This window comes from Strongylocentrotus purpuratus, unplaced genomic scaffold, assembly GCF_000002235.5.
Source record: "Strongylocentrotus purpuratus isolate Spur 01 unplaced genomic scaffold, Spur_5.0 spur5_scaffold_9, whole genome shotgun sequence".
Lineage (NCBI taxonomy): Eukaryota > Metazoa > Echinodermata > Echinoidea > Camarodonta > Strongylocentrotidae > Strongylocentrotus > Strongylocentrotus purpuratus.
Window position 1 is genome coordinate 15,102,832 of NW_022145615.1, and position 27,204 is coordinate 15,130,035.

Genomic DNA, 27,204 nt, shown 5'->3' on the forward strand with positions numbered 1-27,204 from the left:
TTGTTAAAAAAGAAAACGATGTAGGAAAAATGGTAAAACACCTAAATTATGTATTTTTATAAAATGTGAATTTTTAATGTATTTATTTATATTAAGTTACGAGAACAAATTGAACCTATGATCATGAATATGAGAACATATTTGGAATGCACCCAGAGTTTATGTTTACATTTAACTTTTTTGTATTGTTTCAATCGTGTGAGACAACACAAGAAATTAGCAAGGAGAGAATTTTCTTAGGGAAGTAGGGTTTGATTATTGCTTAATAATTTTCCCTCTGTATTTGTTTGCCAGCCATGCATTTTTAGGAGTGAAAAACATTTTAAGTATCTTGAGTTCATCCTGTGTATAGCCAAGTGGTCTTTGTGTTGCGATGGTATTAGATTTGCATCGTAGGATGACTTGCCTGATATAGATAATTGGTCTATGAAAAGAGGAGTCAACTACACCATAGCACATTGATAGCAATAGTTGAAACACATGAGCTCGCTCAAGGGTCAATTAATGGAGCTCCAAATAATTGCCTCCACATGCAATTCTATGGGAGAGAACCGTCGCTGCTCCATGAACTTGACCTGTATGTGTGAAAGAATGCGACTTCTGTGACATTCATTGTGTGTTCTCTACTTGCTATGCATTGCACTGTGCATCACTTCACCTGTACGTAATCAGAAATTTGATATACAGGCTATTGTTATTGTTGTTATCTGCAAATATTTCTGTCTCAATGGTAGCAGTTATGTCAATTATGTATTCATTTAGGAGATACATCAAACTTAAGAGAGCTTTAGCACATGAAATAGTCTAAATCCATTTATTTATTTATTTTGTCTTTTTTTCGCACCAGGTTTAATAAAAAACTACAATATGTTTAGGGAAAACTATAATATTAAGTTGGGGGAGAAATTGTACTTTGTATACAAGAGTCTGCAATAACTGTGATCTCTGGCACTGGTATCAAGTGCGATGGCTTTTGTCAGTGTGCAATATATTAAGCAGTGAAAATGGATTGGAATGAAAAGAATACAATCTAGTGCATCTGTTATGTGTGTGTATATACAGAGAATGGAAAGAAATGGAATAAGCTGTACCTATCGAATGATAAGGGGGGGGGGGAATATATCAATAAATTGACTTTTCCCGATAAAAATATGTGGAGTAATTTGGGAGAGAAATTGGTTGTCTACTACTGACTTTAAGAATTTCAGATGTGATGAATATGTCTTCCATATTCTTTGCAAAAGGAATTATACATTCTATACCTCGAGATAAGAGAGATTGTTTTAAACAATCAACTACAAAGAAAAAATTAGCATTGGGAATTAATAAACTCTGACTCTGTTATCCATAATACATGTATTGTAACAAGTATCATATTTATGAAAGGTTTTGAAGGTTATACAGTTTGAGTCCAAAAAAAGTTTACACCTAGAAAATTGCTAATTATTAAAAAAATTATTTATAAACAGTAAATTATTATACAACTTATGAAAGAGTATTTTATCCCAATTCATTTGGTATCATTTTTGTGTGGTATGTGTTCACGCTTGGATGAACAGGAGGCATTGTTTGCGCCGAGAGTGCAAAAATCGACTTGCGCCAAAGTTGCTTATGTGATGTTTGAATAAAACAATTGGGATTTGGGTATTAATTCGGTCTTTGCAGAGCCAAATAACATCCCTAACAAAATTAATCAAGCCACACGTATCAACAACATTTTTGCGTGTGTGTGTGACTTTCCTTCTGCAAAAAGCATATGCAATGCATTTCATTTGATACAATCAATTCATTCTCTCATTCGCTAATCCCAGCATAATGCATACTGTAGGCATCACTTTGGCGCAAGTCGATTTTTGCACTCTCGCAAACAATGCCTCCTGTTCATCTAAGCATGAACACATACCACACAAAATTGATACCAAATGATTTGGGATAAAACACTCTTTTGTAAGATGTATAATAATTTACTGTTCATAGATGATTTTTAAAATAATTAGCAATTTTTTAGGTGTAAACTTTTTTTTAACTCACACGGTATAATCTGTGATTACTATGAATGAATGGTCCTTATTAACCTAAAGTTACATAGTGAATTTTTTTGCGAAATTTGAAAAATAAGGGTTGAAAGACTAAGTTAAGGTCAAAGGTCATTTAAGGTCAACAAGACTTAGACTTTGTTGCATCAACATCAAGATTTTCAAAATGCTTCTTCTTCATTATTTTTCAACTGATTTTGATTCTGATTGTTTCATATGATAGGGCTAGGAGGGGGATTTAAAACTTCTAAACAGAATCGTGAAATTCATTATCTATGCTAATTTATGCAAATTTAATCGAAATCACAAAAAATGCTTCTTCTCCTTCATTTCTTGACCGATTTTGATTTGGTTTGCTTTATCTGGTAATGCTAACTTTGGTACACTAGACTTCTAGACCGAATTTTGAAATTGTTCTCCATTAATTAATTATGGTAATTTATGCAAATTTATTCCAAAAATAACAAAAATTGCTTCTTCTCCCTCATTTCTTGACCGATTTTGATTTGGTTTGCTTTATATCGTAGAGCTTACTTTGGTTCACTGAACCTCGACACAGAATTTTGAAATTGTTCTCCATTGATTAATTATGGTAATTTATGCAAATTTATTCCAAAAATAACAAAAATTGCTTCTTCTCCCTCATTTCTTGACCGATTTTGATTTGGTTTGCCTTATCTGGTAGAGCTAAATTTGGAACACTAAACTTCTACACAGAATTTTGAGATTTTTCTCCATTGATTATTTATGGTACTTTATGCAAATGAAATTAAATTATGTCCCTTCCAGGGCATCAAATTTTTATTTTTTGACCAGTTCAATAGTGTACCACATAAAATTTACGATATTTGTTGTTGCGAGATGCGGACGAGTGCTACGTTCTGGTTTATCATATTGAATCGGGTTTTGCAGGCGAGACCGCCGAGAGCGTTTCCCTTGTTATATGATTTGTTATGCTTTTTCTCTTCTGTGCGTTTCAACCATAAAAACGAATATCTTGGTTTTATATTAAAGCTAAGGACTGATATATATATATATATATATCTTTATAGATTTAAAGCTTTCACTTAATTGTTTTCATTTAAATTAATGAATGCTGTTCTCTACAAAAATTAGATCAACATTTTACTATTCGCCCTCTAAAGCGGATTCCAAGTGTTGAATAAGTTTACAATGTGTTTGTGTGTGAGACATTGGAAGCAGCAAAGTTATGTGGAGGGAGAGAATAAATGTTGATACATTAGCATGTATGAGGGCTATTGTATTCATGTTATAGAGATCACTCCCATATTAATTGATGCACATTTTTATGAATGGTCTTATCTGTGTTTGCCTTACTAGATCAAAGTACCTGTAGAAATTAAAGTTGTATGTGCATATTTATGGTTTTGGTGAGCAATTCATTTTTATTTTTCTCTGCAAATTTTGTTAGGAGTTGGCATTTTATATATAAGCATTATTTTGCAAGCAGTCTGCAATTGGCATATGTATTTGTTGGATTATGTGTCATTGATATCTTGCATAGTTACAAATTCGTCAATGTGTTCTACATAATCAAGTTTTACTTTAATTAAAGGAATAAGCTGAAATTTGTATATATTGTTGTTTGATTTAAAAAAATGTATAATATGTATATGTATTGTAAATATTAATTACACTTTAAAAGCCACATTTAAAGATTTAAATAGTATGTATTGTGTCTATGTTGATCACATTTTTTGTCAAGCTGGATACTGCAGACACATTTCTTTGAAATGTATCTGCTCAGCACGAAATACAAATAATATCTTCAAATAGCAAAACAAAATAAGTTGCAATTCATAGAATTATTGATATTACTTGCCAGTTAGAACAGGAATATGAAGGAGGGACTGAATTAATTGATTGGTGGTCAATATAACATTGAAAAATGACTGGGAGTGAGATATGCTAATTACAATCCTTGCAATCGATATCAGGTGACAAGCTGTGGACCAATCACAACCTTTCATCTGTAAAAGCTATCTAATATAAGATTTTATTACTCCATTGACAAAATTTCTTTAATTTTTTTAATTCAGGATAAAATACATGGACCTTCGTACCCCATGTCTATGAGTTTTTTGTTATAAGAACAAATCCTTTGATCCAATATTGTCTGGATGAAAATGAAAGTTGCTATTGATGCATGTACATGTCTAGGAATATAACACTGGCTATTCCTAATCATATTTAAGTATTAAGTAATAACTAATAAGTATCAATACAGTATCTTTCAATGTATTTCTTCTTTTCTCCAGTTCTACGCAACAATAGTATCCAAAATATAAAAGCAAACACGCACTTGTGTAAAAAAGGAAAAGGAAATGTTTTTTCTCAATAAAATGGATAATTTCCAATCTACATTCATGTCTGTTTGTCATCGTGCTTTAATTCTTTCGTGATAATCATTCTATATTATGTGGTTTGGCTTAATAGCTATTGATTCAGAGACCTAGATGCTTGAGCAGCAAAGACCCCAAAAAGATCTACACACACTGCATCCAATTTTGTTATGTGACTAATGGTATGGTATTTGATGCCAGGATTTTTAAAATTGGAAATAAGCTTTTAAATCCTAAAATTTCCCATAATTTCAGAAGAAAAACATTCATATGCAAATATTGTGAAATGATGTTTTTAGGTGATATGTTCAAGGTGTGTATAGGGTTTTTCAAGGGGAACATGGAGGATCTCCAAAATATGATACTTAGGAGAAGATCACCTTCTGTTTGATAACAATAAACATCAAACTTCGCCTCTCTGTAAAGAGGTGTAATTATAACACAATTTCCCAACACGTTATAATTGGCATCAAATTGGGACCAGTAAAACATAAAATAGTAAGCAGATTTCATAGAACATACATGTGTACCACATCACTATTTTAAAATAAAAAACAAATATAAAGAATCAGCAAGTCACACATGATCTTTCTTGTACATTTACAACTTCCAAATAGGTTTTTAATAAAAACATTATTGCTGATACATTTGTATATACATTTTTACATCAATTAATACATACACTGTCAACCTATTTACAGTATCAAACAGGTACAAATTATAATATATACATGAAAAATGAAAAATAGAATGTAATATCTACATGTATATTCACCACACACAGCTATGTGGGAACACTTCTGAATAAATGTATATGAATGTGCAAATGAATACATAGACTTGCAGATACTCATTCAAATACATGTACTAGTAGCATCACTGACCAGCAAAATTCAAATTAAATAATGAATTGGTATACAAATGGAATAGTCTATCTATCAAGATATCTTTTCCCATTTCGGAGGCTGATTGCAACATTTTACCACATATCTGTTCTCTGCCATTATAGTACACTCTTACAGTGTCATTCCCCTCCATGTCTCAATGTTCCCCTCCGAGTTAGTTCTTGGTTTCCCTCTTGGTCTGGTAACTGCTCCTATTCCTTCCAATAAATCTCTCAAGAGACTCTGATGTATTTTACTGTGGCCAATGTATTTTGCATTTTAGGATATTTTGTTTAAGCCCTTCCATATGCAGTATTTTTTCACATCTTTCCATGATATGCTCATCATTCTACTGTACACCAAATTTTCAAATGATGCAATATTTCTTTTGTATTCTTTATGAACGTCCATGGTCCTTCTCCATACAAAAGAACAGATCAGACTGTATAGCAATTCATAAGTCTCATTATAAGTGCAATTTCAACTTTTATGCTGTAAATAGGTCTTTTATTGCCAGAAATTTATTCCATGCAATTTCATGCAATCCTTCTATTAATGTATATTGGAACTTCACAAGAGTGTCAACATCAATATACCGTAGATAAAGTGCCAGAAGTCATCAGACATAATTATTTTAATTGTACATATATGTATGAGTATCAAATCATTAAAAGGTTACTGGTATTCAGCATTGTAGAAATGTAAATCATTAATGATTTTGCAGCTTCCATTTCATATTGCATCTACATGTACTTGGTTGGAAGATATACATGTATATCAAGAGAGGACAATTATTTTACTTATGAATAATCAGCAAATATAAAAAAGAAAAACTCTTTATCAAATGCTGGATGGTCCAATGTCTTAGTTCAATATAATTGCTTCAATTAGATCTGTACAATCATTATGTGCAATTTTCAGGGTTTCTCTTTTTTGTATTACTAAGGTAGCCAGTGATTCTGCTCCTCTGAAACACTAAATCAGGTTTGTTTATATTTATGTACACTGATATGGGTACATATCGGTACATGTAGACATGAGGACAGAAGATAGTCATAGAGTATACAACGACACTCGGCCAGCTGTCAGGTGCAACATCATTTCGTAACGCAAGGACGGAAGATAATATTTGACAGAACAATGAGACGCAGCTAGTAGTCCCGTGTTTCATCATTTTGCGACACGAGGACGGAGGATAGTCATAGAGTTTAGAGCACTGAAACCCAGTTAGCTGTCAGGTGATATATCATTTTGTTGCATGAGGACAGTGGCTCTCTTCATCTCTTGTGGCTCTCTCTCCTCCTGTGATGATGAGGTCATCAATAAATCCAGGGTCTCGCTTGACTTGGGCTCTGCCGAAGATTCCCCCTTGCTCTCTCCATCACCTTTCTCTTCCTTCTTTTCCTCATTCTTCTCTTGTTCTCTCTTAGCCTTGTCCTCATTCTCCTCTTTCTCCTTCTCCATGGCAGCCTTGCAGAGTGAGAGGGCATTGAGGTAGTCAAAGCCAGGTCCAAAGTGATTAGGGATGGGGTCATCACTCCAAACGACCTTCTCGATCTTGGCTGATAGCTTGACGATGGTTGGCCTGTGGTAACGGTGGAGTGATGGAAACACACAACACAAAAATGTAGTAAATAACATTGTCAAAAGTGAAGTACATCAATACATTACTACAGTTCTTCTGCACTGTAAGGATAAGTCATTTTGTTCATGTATTCTCATAATTCTGTGTCAACATATCTCTTATTCACTAGTATATCAATTAAAAGATACATGTATGATACTATGCAGAAAAATATGTCTTGGCTAACAGATGACTTATGTGAAGTTAAGAACTATGATTGAAGATGTCAAATATTCTTTGATTACGAGCATCTACTTTGAAGTCCCATACTTTTTTTCTTCTTGAAAGGGCAGACCATCATGTCAACTCTTTATAGTATTCCTAGAAGTCAAACAATAAAGGGGAAGTTCACCCTAATATTACGTTGCTTATAATAGAAACAGAATAGGACGAGCAAGTGTGCGCTTGTAAAATGGCCACTGGCTGGAATGCTCCCCAGGAGCTCCCCAGGGAGTGGAAAATGTGCACACATTGTGTACGGGTAAGCCTGAATCCGATGACTGGGGTATTAATATATCGTTAAGGCACATCGTTGGATCGATGTATTGAGCGCTATATAAAAACGGAATTAACAGAAAAATAAGGGGAACAGGTCAGTGAAAGTTCAAGTGTTAAAGACCTAAACAATGACTTATGTACTACTCCTTTTATTTTTGGTTCCTGCTTTTCAGATGGGAGGGTCTTCTCTACTTTGCCATTTTCTCTCTCTCTACCACACCTAATTTTCTTGACCAATATATCTGTCACGAATGAACTTACTTTGTGATGAGATGACAGTAGAGCATATTAAGGTTCCTCAGCCTCTTGAGTCCCTTACGTAGGAAGCGCATGGAATCATCACTGACCTTGATACAGCCAGAGAAGTTCAATGACTGGAGGTAGTGACACACCCCCGATATATACCGGATACTCATATCACTCAACTGAAGTCAAAAGGAAAAGTAAGAGGGGTTCATTATGTCATGATAACATATAGAACAAGAGCTCAGTGATATAAAAGATTTCATCATTTTTAAAGTTACATGTATTTCTACACATTTGAAATGAATAATCTTAGAAACTGGGCATTCATTAATTAGCGTCAACTCCTATGCCATTATACCAAGACTAACAACAAAAATATGCTCCTGTGAAAATTGCTTCATGGACATCTAACACTGACCAAAATTCCTAAACTCTGGACCCATGGCCTTCTGTTGCGATTGAGTTTAGGTGAGGTTTAGGGTTAGATAAAGTTACAGTGTTGACTGAAACTATATCTAAACCCTTAACCTAACCTAAACTCAATTGCAACATAAGTCCTAAAGTAACCCTACATCATTGACATAACAAAGCCTTTTGCAAATGTCTATGGAGTAAATGACCAGATTTTATCAGTTAAATAGTCCCTCTCTCTCTAATCCCCCCCCCCCCCTCTTTGTAATAATTCTAACATTCTATGCCTGCCCTAGCTGTACCTACCTGACTACAGCCGGCAATGTTGAGGAAGGAGAGCTTGCGACAGCAGAAGGCTAGATTCTTGATGGCCTGATCGGTCAGCTGCAGACAATGAGAGATGTCTAGTCGGTCAAGATCTCTACACTGCTGGGCAAACTTCTGGATACCAAGATCAGTGATCTGATGACACTCCGACAGGACCACATCACGAAGATGATAGCAGTTACCCAAAGCACCAAGCCCCTATGGAGTCAATCAATCATATAGACATCAAGGAACTTTACTAACAACCTTTGAAGGGCAAGTTAAGGGCAGGTCACTTAATGTAAGTAACTTGAGTGTGGGATCATTCAGAATCATCTTTTCTAAACTGGGCAACTACAGATATTCATGTTCAGTTGCTACTATGAACTAAACTTTTATGCGAGTGTTCCTTAAATTACTTTGGCCTCTGCATACAGTGTACAGTACATACTTTTTAAAAGATATGAAATAGGTTGCATGCCAAGCAGAAGCATATAAATAGATAAACAGATACAGGGACAGTGAATGAATGTACATGATGGTCAAACTTTTTTTACTCACATAATCCATATTTCATATAAACATCTGAATTGTAAACAGACAGGTTATTATTTCTCTATATCATTTCTCTTATCTTTATATAACACAATTAAATAACAAAATGAAAATCACTTGTTCTGTCAAGCAAGTTATGCTTACATTCAAGGGTAAATTTAGGATTTGTTTTAGAATTACAGCCACATTTTGAAGGAATGATATAAAGTAATAAGTAGAGGTATTATTGTATAGCTGGTAGACAGGTGTTTGGCATACAGCAGATTTCTGCTTCTAAGGACTGCTCTATATGTTATACCATCTTTAAAAACATGACAGGATTTTTCACTCTACCAACTAAAAAAGAAGTGAAAATAGATGGTACGTACTACCCAATATGAGTAGCTTTGTCATATGAGCACATATTTTTGAAGTTATAGGCATTTTTTAATACTAACAACCTTCAGCTTAACACACTATAAAGCCCTTCTGCCAGCCAGCCACACAAGGATATGTTGACTTACTGTGTCTGTGATATTACATCCTGAGATATCAAGTGATGATAGAGCAGGCATGTTTCCTAACATCTCAGCTCCAGCATCAGTGATGTGCTCACTGAAGCAGAATGAGCCATACACTAGACTATAGCACCTGTACAAATTACAATCAATATTAAAGCAAATTAAAACACCTTCAACATAACTCAAAAGAATTAAATTCAACTTGATTTTCAACCAATCAGGATCGTGTATTTTGGATTTGCGTTTAAAGGCAACTTTGTATGCTAGAGCGATGGCCTATCTGGGATGCCAGAGAGAAAAAAAGAGATAAAATGCGTCAGCTTATACAGTGAGGGCACGTTTAAAACACTGGATATTTAAACACAAATCCAAATTGCCCATTTTCTAAACATAACAAAAATATCTTTTAAATTTCACATGCTTTTGTTTTCAATGTGTTATTATCTTCTTGCTTAAATAACTTGATTTTACATTTATATTAGCATGAACATGCATGATTCCACAGTTGGCAGACATGCCTTTGCAATGTGCCATACAGCACAAAAACCTTTACACTGGCAGGTGGACAAACTTTTATATCTTTGGTGATCTCAGGGGCTAAAACCCCAAGATCACCTCTGAGATGATAGTTGTTTCATCGCAAGAGTAGGTGATAATTAATTGACTACTCGATCTCAATAGATTGAAGCCTGAGGGCATACTTACTTCTGTGTGATCTTCATGATAGATACATCAGTGACTCTGACACAGTTAGTCAGGTTCATCTCTCTCAGCTTAGGACCAGAAGGTCCTTCAACAAGATTCCGCACACCATTATCACTAATCCTAAAAGTTGAAAAAAGAACACAAGACATTTAATGTTATGTTTATTCTCTCAATGGGAGTTATAATGATGAAGGAAGAAGTTATGAGCCATATTTTTATTTCCTGATAAAAACCTACAAAACAGTATTCGCAACAAAGAAGTCATTGTGTGCTACAGCCTACAGCCATAAGCCCACAAATATATGCCAATTATTTGACGTAGAAAGCCTTGAACTGTGAGAAGAATCATAAATATAAATACCTCTAGAGTTAACCTTACTCCAAATTTCATATTTGATTTCAATTTTTTAAGATGTTTTGATGTGTTCTTTTCCTATATGCACACAGCACTAGCTCACACAAGGAACCCATACATATACTTTACCTATGATTTAAATACCTTCATACATGAATATAATATTGAACATTTGACCTATATGTACTTGAGGCTGGCTGCATGTACATGCCTATTCTTACAACAACTGAATTACATACCACAATTGTAATATTATGAGATAATCCTATGAAACCAATATATTTGATGATAATAAAGGCCTGTAATTCACATACCGTACTCTGTCTCAAAAAATGTCCTTGGCAAAATAAAATTGCGCTTCTGTATTTTATAAGAAACAAATGAGTTAACACTCACATGTGCCTCTGATGTGCATATTTTTCCACACTCTACCAGCCATTCAAATGGTTTTCATTTTGCAGTGCCAATTTTTTTTTTTTTTTTTTTTTTTTTTTGGGGGGGGGGGGGGTCGAGAGGGGTAGTTTACTAGATATGAACAATACTTAGCACATCAAAAAGAAAACATGGAGATCGAAGCATACCTGATACAGTCTGCCACATTGAGTACGTTGATGTTTCTGCATGTGGCAAGAGATTTGAGAGCTGCATCAGTAATCCTTGGGCAATCACTCACATAGATATGTCTCAGATCAACGCAGTATCTACCCAGTAGTTTGAAGGAGGCATCTGTTATTTTGCAGTTCCCTGAAATGTGATAAAAGGTGAGCTTGAAATCAATAGTTTCATATACAATTTTTTTTCCTTTTATTTCTGAGAGTACTATATATATATATATATATATATATATATATATATATTAATCAATTACATTGATCAACTAATAATTTATTATCATCATCATCATTTAGAAATACTTCATAGAAGTATTTGGTATCAAGCAGTTCCCTGAGATTTGTAAGGACAATGAGTTTAAGTCATTGGATTTAACTCCTTTGAAGTTTTTCTTGAAAAGTAATGCAGTCCTGATGTAATGCACAATAGTCATTGTGAAAAGTCGATCATTATCCTCTTCTACTACCTTCGGTACACGTGCATGTATATTAAGCAATTTAAGAATATATTGAGGAGACACAATAGCTCTGTGGCCAAGGAATTAGAACTGAGGTCCTAGATTTGGAACCAAGTCAGTGCCTTATTGGTGCCCTCATGCAATTACAAAGTCCTTCGGTTATGACTTACAGCAATAGACCCCTGGTTGGTGTAACCATAAGCACTTACTAGTTGCATGTCTTAGCATAAATCAAAAGCTGAAATATATGTAAATATCGAGCCTTACTCTCTCATAAATTGTCATATTTTTTCACCACCGCCAACTTTTAAAAATTCCAGTCAAAGCAAGTACGTATTGCAGTCAATCTTTCATAAGTAGAAATACAGTGAGAGTGTGACATGAAACAATGGTCACCCCGACTAGACCTTATATTGCACATCATCAATGAGTGTGCGCTGTTAAGGTTCTTAGGAGGCATCAACGAACTTCATCTTGTGTCAGATGACGCCCTTGTTTGTCTATCCAACCTTGATTTGTCACCTGAGCTGCAAAACATCATATAAAAAAAAAAGAGTGAGATTGTGACCTTATAACCTTTGACCTACCTTCTATTCTGATCTGCTGTAGCTTGCGATGAACAGCCAGTGCTTTGAGAGCAACATCTGTGATGTTGGGTGTGTACAGGAAGGAGATACATCGGATATTATGACAGTTGGCTGCCACGGCAACGATCATGTCATCTCTGAGTGTGTAGCAATCATTGATGATGAGATGCTGAAGCTTGGGGCATCCACCAGATATATTCTTGTAGCCATTGACCGTTATCTGATAGATGAAAGATGGATTATGCAACAATTTTCATTTTAAGATCAATCATATGACACAATGTCCTGTAAGTCATCAATCCTGAAAATCATTGGTTCACTTGAATTCATTGTTAGGTATATGGTGATATCACTTATGGGACATTCCATGTTATACAGTATCACCCAATAGGTAAAACCATCACTCTCCAAATGATCTATTGGTATATGCGGTAATTAACACTTTTACAGCTTAAATTTCAAGTTTTAGCCCTATCGGGCGAATGGTTTTTGTACCATGGCACATTCTACAGACAAATCTGCCAGAAATTAACACTTTTTCAATTTTCATAGATATGGATCTATGTACTAGGGCATGCAGTTTTTATAATAGTGACATATTTAGAGAAGAAATTTTACAAGCTACCATATCTAAAACTGCTTTCACTTTCCATGTCCAAAACATTAAGTTCAATGACATCTTGGTCTTTGCTTTAACCTTGAAGTTGACCTACCTGAGGACACCCTGAAAGGTCAAGATGGACCAATCTCCTTCCTCCTCTCCCCGTTCCTAGATACTGAAGACCCTTGTCACTGAAACGCTTGCAGTATGCTAGGCTCAGGTACTGAAGGTTGCTGCAACATCTACACAAACAGTAACAAAGTCATCATCGCAAAGAGTTTTAAACTTGATACAAATGCAGTCTAACTACATTTCAAGATTCAAGATTCAAATGAGGTTTTATATTCAAGACTTGTCAAAAAGTCTAAAGACTAAAAATGCAAGTTTACATCAAACATACAATCATATAAAACAGCATTCAAAACACATATAAAGAAAACATATTTCCTTTACTTGTGATACACCTCTTTTGGATTACAGTACATTTAATTGATTCTTTTATTAACAGTTTTCTGGTAAAGAAGTTCATCATGCAATTGCTCAAATCCCATTATTACACCAATTTGTTCAGTCTATCTCTGAGCAGTGATAACAATAATAAGAGTTATTCAACTGTGCACAGTCAACAATTATGCCTCCACCCTTGATGTCCTTTGACTTTTTCTGTCCAAAATCGAATCAGTTCATCTTTGTATGCTCATTCACACTTCATCCAAGTTTGATTACTGCAAACTTAATTTCAAGTATTAAGTAGACCCCTAACATTATTGATTAGAACACGTACCTGGCTAGTAATCTGAGGGTGGCATCTGTGATGTTAGTGAAGGAGATATTGAGATAGAGTAAGACTGAGCAACCTTCAGCAACATACTTCATAGTATCATCATTCAGTCCAGGACATTCTGACATGTTCAAATCCTGCAAGTTACGACACTGGCCTACAAAAACAAATAGAAACAAGATATGAATACGTACGTCACTGAAGACAAAATGAGGTGGTCTGGAGGTTTTTTAAGGATCTTGTATGGAGAGACGAAAAGAGAGAGACATATGACAGTAGATAGATATAGAGAAGGAGAGAGGGAGACAGGGTATAGTCATGTAAAAAATACATGAGCTGGACAGGGGGATAAAAGAGAAATCAGAATGGAGGCACTTGAAAGGAGGCAGGACAGTAAGGAAACATGGTAGGGTGAAATAAGAATACAAAGGGCAAAGGGAAGAGCTAAAGAAAATTAAGGACCATCCATAGACATAAAAGAGGGAGAACCAGAGGCGGGAAAGGGAGAGGGTTTGAGAGTAGAAAAAGAGAGAGGCAGAGACAGAGGGAGACAGAGCAAGAGAAAAGAAGAGGGAGACAAAGCAAGAGAGGTAGAGGGAGACAGAGAGAGGGAGAGGTGTGAAAGAGTAGAATAGAGATGCAGAGACAGAGCAAGAGAATGAGAGGGCCAGACCAAGAGAGGGGAAGGGAAACAGAGCAGAAGAGAGAGAGAGAGAGAAAGAGAGAGAGAGAGAGAGAGAAAGAGAGAGAGAGATGTTTAAAGGAGAACGATGCATTTAATATTTCCAGCATATTTGTTTAGCTATGATAGCTACAATTTTTGGTGTGAACCTCTTTTTTTGTATGTATTGCACTGTATATTTTTTGTTTATCTGAAAATAAAAATAAATGAATGAACGAGCTTACCAACAGCTTTGAAGCTGGGTTTGGTGAGCATACTGCATCCTTTGATATTGAGATGAAGAACATAGGGTCTGTAGTGCTGCAGTAGACTAGTCAGTACATTGTCAGTCACACTATAAAGAGAGAAAATGAAAATTGAATTGGAATAATAATAGTAAAAATGTTGACAATGATGATAATATTATTACCAATGATGATGATGATGATGAAGATATTAATAATAATAATGACAATAAAAATAATAATAATAATAAATATAATATTGCATTTACAGTAAAATTACAATATGAAATTACATAATACAATCAGGTTGATTACAAGAGATGGAGAGAATAAAAGAGGCAAGTAAAATGTATTTATAACACCACGGTACTCCCACAAAATGGTTGTGAAGGAAAAAAATATATATGTCAGTCCTAGAATTGAATGGCAATAACCCCTGGTTATCAGTATATTCATACTATTTAAAGCTTATGATTTACACTGCTATATTCATGGTATCGCTGGCTTAATCGGGTCCTTCGATTAAATAAAAATAAAAAATGAAATAAATTAACTTACACATTCTTTGCCTTTGACAGGTCCACCTGAAAAAGAAATATAAATAAATTTTAAAATAATCACTTATCTTTCAAAGAAGTTAAGCAGGGCTCCACGCTTACTTTTTGGAAGGGGGTCCAGAGTGATCTGTTTACAGTCTGTCTGTATGTACAAACCTATGTAAAAACCTCCAACATTGTGAGGGTCCAGACTTACATTATGGCGCCCATGTGTAAATCACATATTTTGTAGGTACTTGACCAAAACAGACCAACACATGACAAAACTATAGCCTACGTGATTTTCAATTATTTTGTTATAATACCCTTTATATTGAAGACAACATTATCAAAGATGTGAATAATTAGAGTACCTGAAACTGGCACAATTGTGTTCTATTTTCAATATATCTACACAACACAGATCCTAAAAGCAAACCTTGCACACTCACCCAACTCCAGAGGGAGCTATTGCTTGTGATCATCTTCCATGAACGACACACCCTCGAGCATCTACTAATGTCCACAAGATCAAGGTAGCCAAAGATCTGATGGAAACAAATATTATAATTACTCATCCATCATTTTCATCTATTCAACAATCTTCTTTTATCTCAGTCGCAATACTATATTATCCTTTAGCAAGACATTAGTCTACATTTGAGTCAATGGGATATCATCAGAATGGAACACATAGTACTTTTTTTTTGGGGGGGGGGGAAGAGGTTGTGGTCACATGACCTTAAAAGGTAATGTTCACTGAGATGTTTCTACAGAGCTGAGACTGCGAACATTTCTGGAAAAATCCACCAATGGAGAAAGCTAAAACTTTCCGTTTCAGATTATGGTTTGTTTCTACAGAAGTACATATACCTGGAAATTATGTGTTATACCCAGCAGGTAGCTCAAAGTAACGATATTGGGCAATTCCATAAATGTGTCTCATGTCTTTTTTTCACCCATTTATTTCACCCAAAGATAGAAAATATCTTTAAATGACCATTTGATCAAGTAAGTCACATATCAGAATTAACTATAAAGTCAAAGGCCATATCAAGATATTTTCCTTTTGGGATGCAATAAATGGCCAAAAATTGTATACTATATACTAGGCTCATTGCGCTTAGTCACCCTAATTTAAAATCCTGTAGAAACATGCTAACTGTGAATGCTGCTTACCTTTATGGCTACTCTTCTTGGTAACAATGAGATGTCATCTCTAGCTTCTCCTCTAGGACCTAACATATCCTCTTCTCCATCCAATTCACCCCTCTCTAACCTCTGTGGAATAATCATCAAAGAATTGGAAAAATTATATCAGTTACATTTTTCTTTTATCCCACTGAATGACTAACTAATGTATATGCGTTTACAGTGCAACAGACAATAAATAGTACCTTGTGAGGGTTCTAGGACTATTACCCCCTGGACGATAATTGTCCTGATGATCCTTGAGAGAAATATAGCAATAGAAAGTTGTAAATTATCAAAATAAGAAATAGCAATCATAAACACATATATGTCAAATCATTTTACTATTTTATTATATGAGCTACAAGGACTCGAACGAAAGATATTGACGAAGAAGTAGACTGAAAAAAAGAGAAGAAGAAGAGCTGGCAAATCATAGCAAACATGTATGTAAGTGAAAGAAACAACAAAATATGAGGGAAAGAAAGGAGAACGGAATGGAAAAGTACAAGGAATAGTCTAAAAGAATAGATTAAAAAAAACAAGTGAACCATTTAGTCATACCTCAAAGTATTCTTTAGTACGTCTAGATTCTTGCATGACATTGTGCCAAGCTTCAAACACGAGCCGAGACAAAGAAATATTATATGCACGCTGGATGATATCAAAGGCCCCTGTAAGACAAAATGTAAGACAGACAAATCATTGATTTTGGAATAAAATCAGCTTTCCTTCTTTACAATAAAAATGACATAGAACAAATATTTCCTCTATTATTTTCACTACTGAAATGAATAAGCTAAAATTAATAGACATACATGTAAATACCTCAATAAATCACTTTATTAATTCAACTCCACACATTTGATTTCTTGTGAAAACGTACAGAAACATGTTCATGAATATATTGGAAAGAGTTAAATATAAGATAGACTACACTGACTTTCTCATATTCGTCATTTTTGTCAGAATTTTCTCAAACTTGGTACAGTGATAAAGTGGTTCATTCACTTCACTCTCAATCCAAAGGTTGAGGGTTCCAATGTTAGCCCAGCACAATTAACATCATTTGACAAGACACTAATCCACATTTGCCACTCTCAACCCGGGTGAGAATAGGTACCCGAAATAGAGCACTCGATACTTGGCCACTCAGCTATGACCAGGGTAATAATATTAGAGTGCAAGGAGCATCATAGCCTTATGGACAAGTGTGCTAATTTAGAAGAAACCACCATTATCATAATTCATTATTATTATTATTAATATTATTACTACTCACTCTCTTGCCTCTGCATTCTAAATCTATGCCAGTCAGACCAGATCTTGAAGTGGACACGCTGCTTTCTCAAGAAGAAATAATCAGCAGCTTCCTTCATCCTGCGTGCTAGCCATTCACGCTTTGCCTTCTTCCGAAGGTGATACCTGAACCAGGCGCTATAAGAACATATGGAAAACAAATCTATCAATTAATTGACACCAAATTCAAATGTTTACAACAAGATAAGTCAATTCATTTTCTTGTGTATTTATTTGACTTCCTGAGATACCAATAACTATGTATTGAGTTAACAGTAGTAGAAGTGGATTCAGAAAGAAACTGTCTACCGGTATAGAAGCTATTCTGACAGGTTCATTGTGTAAGAAGTATAAGAACAAATTGTTAAGAAGTTTTAGAACCACAAACAATTAAGTAACACCAGGCTGGAATGCTCCCCAGGGGGTAGAGATTGTGCACACAGTGTGTGCGGGTGAGCACTGAATCCAATGACCGGGGTAATAGTATATTTGTAAAGCGCTTAGAGACATTGTATTAATAAGCGCCATATAAAAGCTAAATGTTATTATTATTATTATTAAACAAATTCCCATTAATCTTGCTGAATATTCCGCGCATGATTTTTAGACAAGGAAAACTATTCTATGACTTAATTTTTTTAAAAATTTAGTTACTCAAAGTACATGTAGACCTTTTTGTCCCATGATGAAATTATTATTAAACATAAGGGCCCGTATATTCTACTAAAATTTAAACTATTGAAAAAATGGGACAAAAATTGGGTTTAAGAAATAAAATTAGACTGAGATCTAAATTTTCCTTTATTAAAGAAGATCTTAGACCCAAGGTCTGATTTAAATGAAGTAATAGACTACGGGACAATCATTCCTAATCCTGCACATAAATGATACTTGTACTTACTTGAATGTCATGGTGACCAATCTGTTGTTATAACACTGGTACGCCTTCTGGTACAACTCTGGATGTGGCTAAAAGCATCAAATGTGGATTTACAACATAGCTTTAAATTCACTTGAATTGAAATGTTTTTATAGTATTCTACAGGTGTGATAATGGTGAAAGGTAAATTGTCCACGCTTTATTCTGCAGGACTATGGAAACTCAAACTACCAGTATACAGTCAAACCTGCTTTAACGACCACCTGTATTGAAAGACCACCATTTTATTTTCCCTTGAACAGTGTTTTATATTGAAACATTTACTAAAGAAACCTGTACACAAAGACTTTCTAGCTGTAAAGACTATTTCTTGTCTTCTTTGGGGGGTCTTTATAGGAAGGTTTCACTCTATTTATGCAGCTTCATCATGATCAATTATTTGATTGATTTTGTTGTACTTTATGCATTAATGAATCATTTTTTATTTGTATGCAATCGGAATACATCCATCCAATAAAGCTTCTAAAAGTTGCAATGTCATGCTTATTCTGACAGATTGCTATACCATATTATTCCTCCAAATTAATTTTTTTAAGAGCCTTTTAAAATCTATAATCAGTATAAAGATCTCCCAGTATAAAGACAATACAGACAATGGTAATATTAAGTTGATTCACTAATGCCAGATGGAATCAAAAATATTGTTAAAAGTTGAAAATTTATGCCTGTTTTATATTCAGTGTATTTTATTTTGAAATGTGACAATATAATTTTTTTAAACAAATAGAATTAAATTGAACTGTCTTATTTCATACATACAAATATATGTAGTACGCTCCAATGACACACCACAACATGAATTTATATTCAAACACAACATATTTGATATGGTTAGTCAATAGGTCATCAAAACTGCATCAGATGTTAAAGGTGCTATTCAACGTGTGGGTGCAAATGAAGCAAAAACAATTTAAAATTTATTGGCAGTAGGATCCCTCAGAATGTATACCCATCTACCAATTTCTATGTGCAACGAGACTGAGTCAATGTATTATCATTGTGATCATTCCAAAGCCTTACCTATCCTAGGTACTCTACTTTTTTAAATTTACATTAATAACCTTACACATTCTTCTAAAAACGATATTGTTACTATTATTTGTGACAAGTTCACAAGCACAATGGGCGCCTTCGACTGCACCTCGCAGTTAAATGAAAGTCCTTCCCCGCGTGGGTTTTCGGCAACAAAACAACAACAACAATTTTTTTTGCCCCCAAAATAGGAATGGTAGAATAATAATAATAATAATAATCTTTTAAAGTCCACTACAAATTTTATTAAACCGAAAATGGAAATTCTTTTTGCCCAATTGATTGTGAGCCCGGTAGCCACTGTATAATTGATGCACTTTCAGTGACTACTTTGTATACTCTTTATATAGCCATGTATGAATATAATTGTGTTTGTATGTAAACGCAGCTTAAAAAGTGCATAAGCAACATTTCCCCCCTTAAATCACAATATTGATTCAAATCCCTCCCAAAAATGCACCAAATGTGTTCAACAACAAACAAATATTATATACAAAAAAACCAAAAAAAATTATACTAATAATAATAATACTTTTTGGAAAATGGGATGCAAAAAATAAAAATACACATATACAAATTCACACAAAAATTTTCAACTTTAAAAGCATAACAAGAAAAGCAAAATAAAAATTGTTGCTAAAGCAAAGCAATTGTGGCACTCAACACATGACAACACTCTCATCAAACTCACCATCCATTCCCAAGGCTAGCAATGTAGAATGCAATGAATAAATAATACATTAATATCACAATTGCATAATTACTGTATGAATGCCTAAAATGCATGAGTATGAGATGTAAACTACACAAAAAATCATTCCTAAGTAAAATGGTTAGTAAAAGGTAAAATCATGTTTATTTTAAGAGCAATACCCCTACCTACATGTAATACCAATAGAGAAAGTCTTAATAAACCAAGTTAAAGATATAAATCACAAAGCTCAATAGTCAGCGAAACTCTTGGTGATATGACTGACATTATACATACACATATAAGAAAATTCATGACATAAAACAAGGCTGTTATTGAGCCTTTGGACTTCTTGGACAAGGCTTGCAAGGAAAGCTTCATTAAAAGAAAGAATTTACAGAAATGGACAGGCTTGCAGCATTACATGAGATAAAGCATTGTCATGAAAGAAAAACAAGTCCAGGCAACACAAAGATTCAGTCAAGTAAAAGGAGAGATCTATATAACATATACCTTATTAAAAACTTAAGTTAAGAAATTTTTTGTACACACTAGTTTGGAAAGATAGCACTGGGATCTGGGCTAACTCGGCAGGGTGTCTAAACTTATTGGTCTAAATAATAAGCCTGAGTTTGATAGCCAAGAGAGCTTGAATTATTAATAAGTAAAGGTATTTGTTAACTTTTGCATATAAATTAAATTTTGAACTGTTGAAATTTTTCAGGGTTTTATAATAAGAATGTGTAAAATATGAAAGCTGTAAAGATGAGAATTTTCAATATGTAAAATTCTACAAAAGCATGACAATTAACGTCAGTTGGTGGACTGGTGTGGCATCTTTATTTGCTGTACAATACCGACTATTCACTGGGTTGAGTTAGCACTGCATTCAAAGGATTGAAAAAGATGATAAAAGCAATATAAATTGGAAAAGTCCACCAGACAATAGCAATATACACATAACTTCCCTGATATGGTAAATAAAAACCAATATACCGGTACTCACATGCAAGTTCTCTTCGTCCAGTAGGTATATATTATCGAGGTATGCTGCTCCAAATATCTTCTTCTTAGGTTTCATATCATCTGGCACCAGGGAATCCCTACAACAAAAAATAAACTTTAGTGGAGTTTGAGGACCCAATAGCTATTGTACAGAATATCCAGAATTCTTACACAACATAAAATATAATTTTGTATGTTATACTTACAAAGTCTTTGTGTTACAACAACAACCAAAGCAAACTAAAACCCTCTTTTCTGCCAATCAAGATGTGTGGCAACTTTGGCGTAGCTACCAGGGGAGTAAAGAGAGCACATGCCCCTGAATCAGCAGGAAATTCAGAGTGAGAAAGAGAGAAAAAGAAAAGAAGAGAAGAAAGGAAAGGTGAAAAGGAGACGATAAGACATTCCCAAAGCGCCTCCTAGTTGATAATCTTCTTCATCAACATCCCTCCCCCTCCTCCTCTCCCCTCCCCTCCTATGATGCCAGTACCCCCACAATGGCTGGGAGGGTCCATGCTACGGTCACTACCTGATACATGTACATACCACTTGAGAGACTCAAGTCCATGAACATCTTCTTCTCTCTGTCTAAGAAGCTCGGTGAGATTTCCAATGAGGTATTCAAATGGGTCATCTGGACATACCACAGCTAGGCCAGTCAAAAGAGCCTGGTTAATAAAAAAGAAAAATTCTGAAACATGAGTGCTATATTACATACAATCATAAAATTAAATGACATTCACTGAGGATGTTCTGTACCCCCCCCCCCCTAAAAAAAAATGATAATAATAATAATAATGAAATTTAAAAAAAACTTTATAAAAAAAGGGATTTTTAAAACCAATCAAATGCAGGAATGTTTTAAGTGCCCAGTGCTTTACTATCACCACGTCTGCTAAAAGTCTATATGACTGATGTATGTTCATTTCTCCTAACAGCTAGCTCCATACCATTCCATTTTGGCAGGAAAAGTACACACTTTTAATGAGTGTTTGTTCACTAAATCTGTTGTTGTTCCTTTTAAAGATTTGTTTTACTTATTTAGATGAAGAACACAGAAACACTCAAAACTTGGCCTAAATATTTTGCTAAGTCCAAGTTGACCCCAGTGAATTATGTCGGTATTTTACTTACGATACTAAGTCAATAGACTCAGTCTTCTTGATATCTAACTGTTTTACTTTAGTAAGCAAACTTTAAGGAAAAATACTTACTGATGAATAATTTGAGCGCCAGCAAGTCTGGTCAGGCTAGGCTAATCCAAAATTATGTGTAATAAACATGTCACATTAAATGTGAACTAATAATTGTGAGCAGCAATATAATCAACTGCCTAGGAACATCACATGCCTACTAATCAAGGCCTCAAAAACTAATTGGCTTAAAGTCAGCTAGGGAACTTAAATTGAGGGTACAATATTTGGTGCCTGGTGAATATGTCAGAGGTACAAAATGCAGTGCAGTAATCGTTTTAGGTATTATATGCTTACTTGTTAATTTTTCAGGTATGATATTATTCAGCCACAATATTCAACTGTATACCTCAGCCAAAACTTCTGACATACATATATATATATATTGAATTGAAAACTGGCCCTGCCAAGATATGCTACCATACGAGGGAATGACATATGTTCAAATGTTCTGAAAAAAATTTGTTGGCAACTTTATTTATTTACAAGATACAAAGTCCAAGATACGAAATTCAAGAACGAATGCAGAATAATTCCGGGTATTCATAGTATGTATGTAAATTCATTCATACCTCATATACATCAGGCACTTTGTTCCTCCTTAAGAACTGCTTCAGCTGTGGGTTCATTGTCTTCATTTTAGACATCTTGATAGCTGGGAAGAATGCTACATAGATATCCAATCATGCATTTCCAACCAAGTCTTTGCTGAATAGGAAAGGAAAAAAAAATCACATTTTAAAACTGCTCAAAATTGTATTCAAACATTATCAACATTATCAAATGCACATGAGAATCATTAATTGTATTTAATCTGAATTGTGAATTTAATTTAATTCGAATTATGAAATGAATTTAACTACTTAGTCTGAATTATGAATCAAATTTTTAGTCTGCATGTTGAACTATCGCATTTTTTGTTACCTATATGTTCAAGTCAAACGTTCTATTCTGTATCCATCTATATCTTATTGATGTTTATAATCTGTAATCTTGTACTGACATGCAAATGAACTAAATTTCCAATCATTTGACAATAAATTTGAATATATGAATATGAATATGAAGAGAAGTTATAAGCGCTACTGCACTTTCGCACCAGGTCTGCACTTTTGCAGCGACATTAAAAAAAAGACTTTCCTTTGCATTTTATTTTACAGAATAATAATAATAGCTAGTTCTTATATGGGGCTTTTCAGGACCAAAGGCCCTCTCAAAGTGCTTTACAGATATATATATTATTACCCCGGTCATCAGATTCAGGCTTATCCGCACACAATGTATGCACATTCTCCACTCCCTGGGGAGCATTCCAGCCAGGCGTCGTTTTTTTTTAAAGCGCACACTTGCTAATCTAAGCACATTAGCTTTCGCATCCTACCGGGTACCCATTTAACACCTGGGTAGAGAGAGGCAAATGTAGATCAATGTCTTGTTGTGATCATTCATTTATGAAGACCAAATTTAAAACAGCAGGAAAGTAAGGAAAAATCTGAGTAGAGGGTGAGATTAACTTAAAATTAACAAGTGTAATATTTTCAACAAAGTATACCATTTCCATGCAAAAACTGCAATTAAAAAGGAAATCTAATAAATATGACTGGTTAAATTATGAAAATAACCCATGAATAAATGGGCATTAGTGCTGTAGCCAAACCAAACAGAAGTTCGCAAAAAAAGGCCTGGTTCGGATGTTCGGCAGAAAAATGTAAACATTTTCGCGTGTTAATTAACTTGTCATTTTGTACCTAATTTTCATGTCATGATTGCTCAATTCTATATTTACTCTTTTCCCATTTTCCTTCTTTGTAATCTCCAGTGGTGGGCGTGACTTCACTGACGCCATTTAAATCCCAAATCCTGACCTCTGCAACGTCGCGATCGCAAGTTATAAACACAAATGAGGATCTGAGACATTACGGTAGATAAATTCACACAGGCGCGCGCCCGGCCGCCCGCAACCCACAATCGGTATGCACTTGTATTGTGCAGCGGTTTGCTGTGAAACCTGTGAAAAAGTGTATACTAATATCAATGTTTTTCCGAAAAATAACAAGAAAATGGACACAAGACAGGTAATAAGCATAACGACTTTTAACTCATGATCTTTATTTCAACATTTGATGAATATTTACTTCATTTTGGGTATGTTTTAGTGGGTATCTCCATTCAATTCAATTGATACGGGTCAAATTCTGGATAGGCTTCTGAACTAGCGCCCAAGGAATCACCCTCTTTCTATTTGAAGACATCTTCAAATCATAATTTCAAGTAGACCTAGTCTAGGCCTACAACAAGTGGTTGACTGGATGCCTAGGGGAGTTGAAAAACATTGTAAGTCTAAATTGTTATTAGTCTACTACTTTTTTAGATTCCCCCAAAATTAGACCAAAAGCTTCAGTCTCTCTATATCGTCGGTTGTTCCACTAAGACTACGTCTGGCTCCACTAGACCTCCGTATATATAGAGACTGAATGATCGCCTATGCCATCGTATGTGGAAGATACAGTCTATGGGTATATGATAAGATGATACTGCCCTAACGCTAAGTTTAATCCTTTTTTGTCATAATCGCAGGCACAAACAACTACAATTGGCATTTTAAATGATAACAAACACGATAACATTCATGTGTCTTGGACCTCTGCATTTGAAATCTTCTTTAAAAAAGTGTTATTATCTCTTCCACTTGACTGTCCTCAGACTGTGACTATCGTCAGCCATCTTGAATCAAAGTAATGAATATTCATGATAAATTTTTTGAGTCTCCACCCATTGACCTCATTCATAGACGGGCGCGTTTGAGTTCTCATGTTGTCTGCTTCACGTTTGTGCGCGCACTATCCTCGACGCGACGCACTAAGGTCATCCATCCTCATATCGTATTTGAATATTCATAAGCCACCATTTTGATTTCTGTTGGTCAGAATGCTTGCCGTGGATCATGAGAAGCAGCCAAAAGCTTGGTAAGTCCTTTTAATTTTTATTTCATTTTTCAATTTCGTGGGGGGGGGGGGGGGGGTACAAAAGGAACTCTTACTGACTTTACGAAACAGTCATGATATCTAGAAAATTACTGCAATTGAGGAGAAATGATGCATTTCTCCTCGGCTCAAGTTTGTCATGTTTGTGGGAGCTAGGGCCTAACGACTAAATTCTTTTATATCCCGCATACTAAGAATCTTGCAATCTAATTGGTCTAAACGAGGTCATATGATCAATGATAAATTTCCCATCACTTGATGGCCGTGAGCTAATTATGTGCCAAAGTACCATCTACCTGAGATAGTACTTTTGTAACGCAATTTGTTGCTGCTGCCCCATTTGCCCATATGGGCCTAGCTAAGTAGGTTACACGAAATGCCAGTGTTAAACTAGTACAAGTCAATGACGCTTAATTTAAAGCGTTTAAAAAGTCAAATGCGTGCGCATCAACTTTATTACATGTATGCATGTTGTGCTTTGAACCTAAAATCGCGTAAACATGAAACAAATGCGCTGAATTAAGCGCAATCGATGCATATTATTAATGCGTGACAAAAGCAAAACAAATTAAAACCACTTGCGTCTTAGTTTCTTACTAGATCTAGCTCTAGACTAGCTGTTTGCTTCTAAACATTTGTCATTTGGATAATATTGGATTAGTCTATAGACTAGACCTACTGAGAATGATGGATTTACATCATTGTAAGTATTTTTGTTGACTTTGCCTTTAGATCCCGTTTTGTTTAGCCTTTTTAGGCTTCAACGATCATCATGAGTGATTTTAATTATGTAAAATTCACTTTAGACAGTTTAGGTCTAAATAGACATTGCTGATGTGGGATATAAAAGAAATATTAACCTCATTTACTCGGGCAATGGATACAAACTATCATCGCCTCTGTGATCTCAGGGCTACCATCATCCCTCGCCTTATGGCTCGGGATGATAGTAGCCCCGAGATCAGCTCGGCGATGATAGTTGTATGAAGGGGTGACCAAAGTTTGCGGACATTTTAGAACACATTACAAAATGTGATAGGTCTATTCGATATATGATTTTTCATATTCTACACAAATTTATTTATTTAAATTATTACCAAGTGGACGGCAAAGTTTTTGCTACAGATTGGTTCAACTAAAAAAAATTATCGTGGAAGGATTTCAGAGATATCGCGATCTAAAAATTCGATGTCCGATCGTGTGAGCGCGCTGAATCTAAAAAAGTCATAAAAACAACGAGACCTAACTTCATGCACAGGGGTTTACAGTTGATTTATCAAAAAATTTGATGCATCAGAAATGAGGTAATATCATAATTTGCACTCGTACTCGTAGTCGCAGTCTGTTAATATTTGCTTAGGCCTAGCCGTGATATCTTCTTCACACACAGCCTGGCCTAGGTCTATAGACTAGGCCTACGGTCATACCGCCTGTGTAATATGGGGAATGTCTACAAGTACAAATGTCAGTTTTATTAATATACCAGACGGTTATTTCTGTCTACCCCAAAATAGGAACAATAGTAATACCGCTGTTTGAATCGTTGCCCGGTACCGGTGTAGGATCTGGACCTCCGCCGTCTTCGTCGGCGGCGGAGCTCCCTGGAAAGTGGAAAGCTGGAGCGCTGGAGCAGAGTATACCGGTACAGTCATGCATGTATTTAGTGGGACCTCGATGGCGCGGCGATGATTAATCGTACGTCTTCGCTTATCTTTATTACAATAATTCTAACACTTTTCAAGTTTTTTACTTACTTTATATTTCCCTCTTTTCTGTTTCTATCTCTGATTTGTCCGATCCTTTTAAAAAGACAATTGCTATGCATGCAATGAGAGTATAATCATGACAAATTAACTTCAACAGCTTCTCACAAAATAATAAATTGTTTCGCGTAGTTACCACTAGC

General features: G+C 35.0%; 1 protein-coding gene across 2 annotated transcripts; it reads right to left on the minus strand.

Annotated features, from left to right (window-relative positions):
- Positions 1-4,922: 4,922 nt before the first annotated feature.
- On the minus strand, positions 4,923-27,204 carry LOC577951 (dynein regulatory complex subunit 6). Of its 2 annotated transcripts, XM_011673777.2 has the most exons (21): positions 27,053-27,204; positions 22,887-23,022; positions 21,668-21,789; positions 21,123-21,219; positions 20,117-20,131; positions 18,355-18,422; positions 17,437-17,591; positions 16,719-16,828; positions 16,143-16,244; positions 15,416-15,511; positions 14,986-15,011; positions 14,428-14,537; positions 13,525-13,678; positions 12,853-12,982; positions 12,140-12,359; positions 11,065-11,227; positions 10,129-10,248; positions 9,427-9,553; positions 8,369-8,587; positions 7,667-7,830; positions 4,923-6,868 (listed from the first exon to the last, which is right to left on the minus strand). In XM_011673777.2, exons 2-21 carry the CDS (start codon positions 22,959-22,961, stop codon positions 6,511-6,513), a joined length of 2,631 nt encoding a protein of 876 aa, XP_011672079.2. In that variant the 5' UTR covers positions 22,962-23,022; positions 27,053-27,204; the 3' UTR covers positions 4,923-6,510. The 2 variants fall into 2 exon arrangements, with proteins under 2 accessions (XP_011672079.2, XP_783241.3); XM_778148.5 differs by lacking the exon at positions 20,117-20,131 and having other exon boundaries at positions 27,053-27,203.

What these genes read in the sequence shown, in the direction of transcription:
- LOC577951 (XM_011673777.2), bottom strand. Translation starts at nt 22,961, where the DNA reads ATGTCTAAAATGAAGACAATGAACCCACAGCTGAAGCAGTTCTTAAGG. An exon ending in TTGGTCACCATGACATTCAA is followed by an intron (nt 17,592 to 18,354) that starts GTAAGTACAAGT and finishes ATGTTCTTATAG; the next exon opens with CGCCTGGTTCAGGTATCACC. An exon ending in TACTGTCATCTCATCACAAA is followed by an intron (nt 6,869 to 7,666) that starts GTAAGTTCATTC and finishes CCGTTACCACAG; the next exon opens with GCCAACCATCGTCAAGCTAT.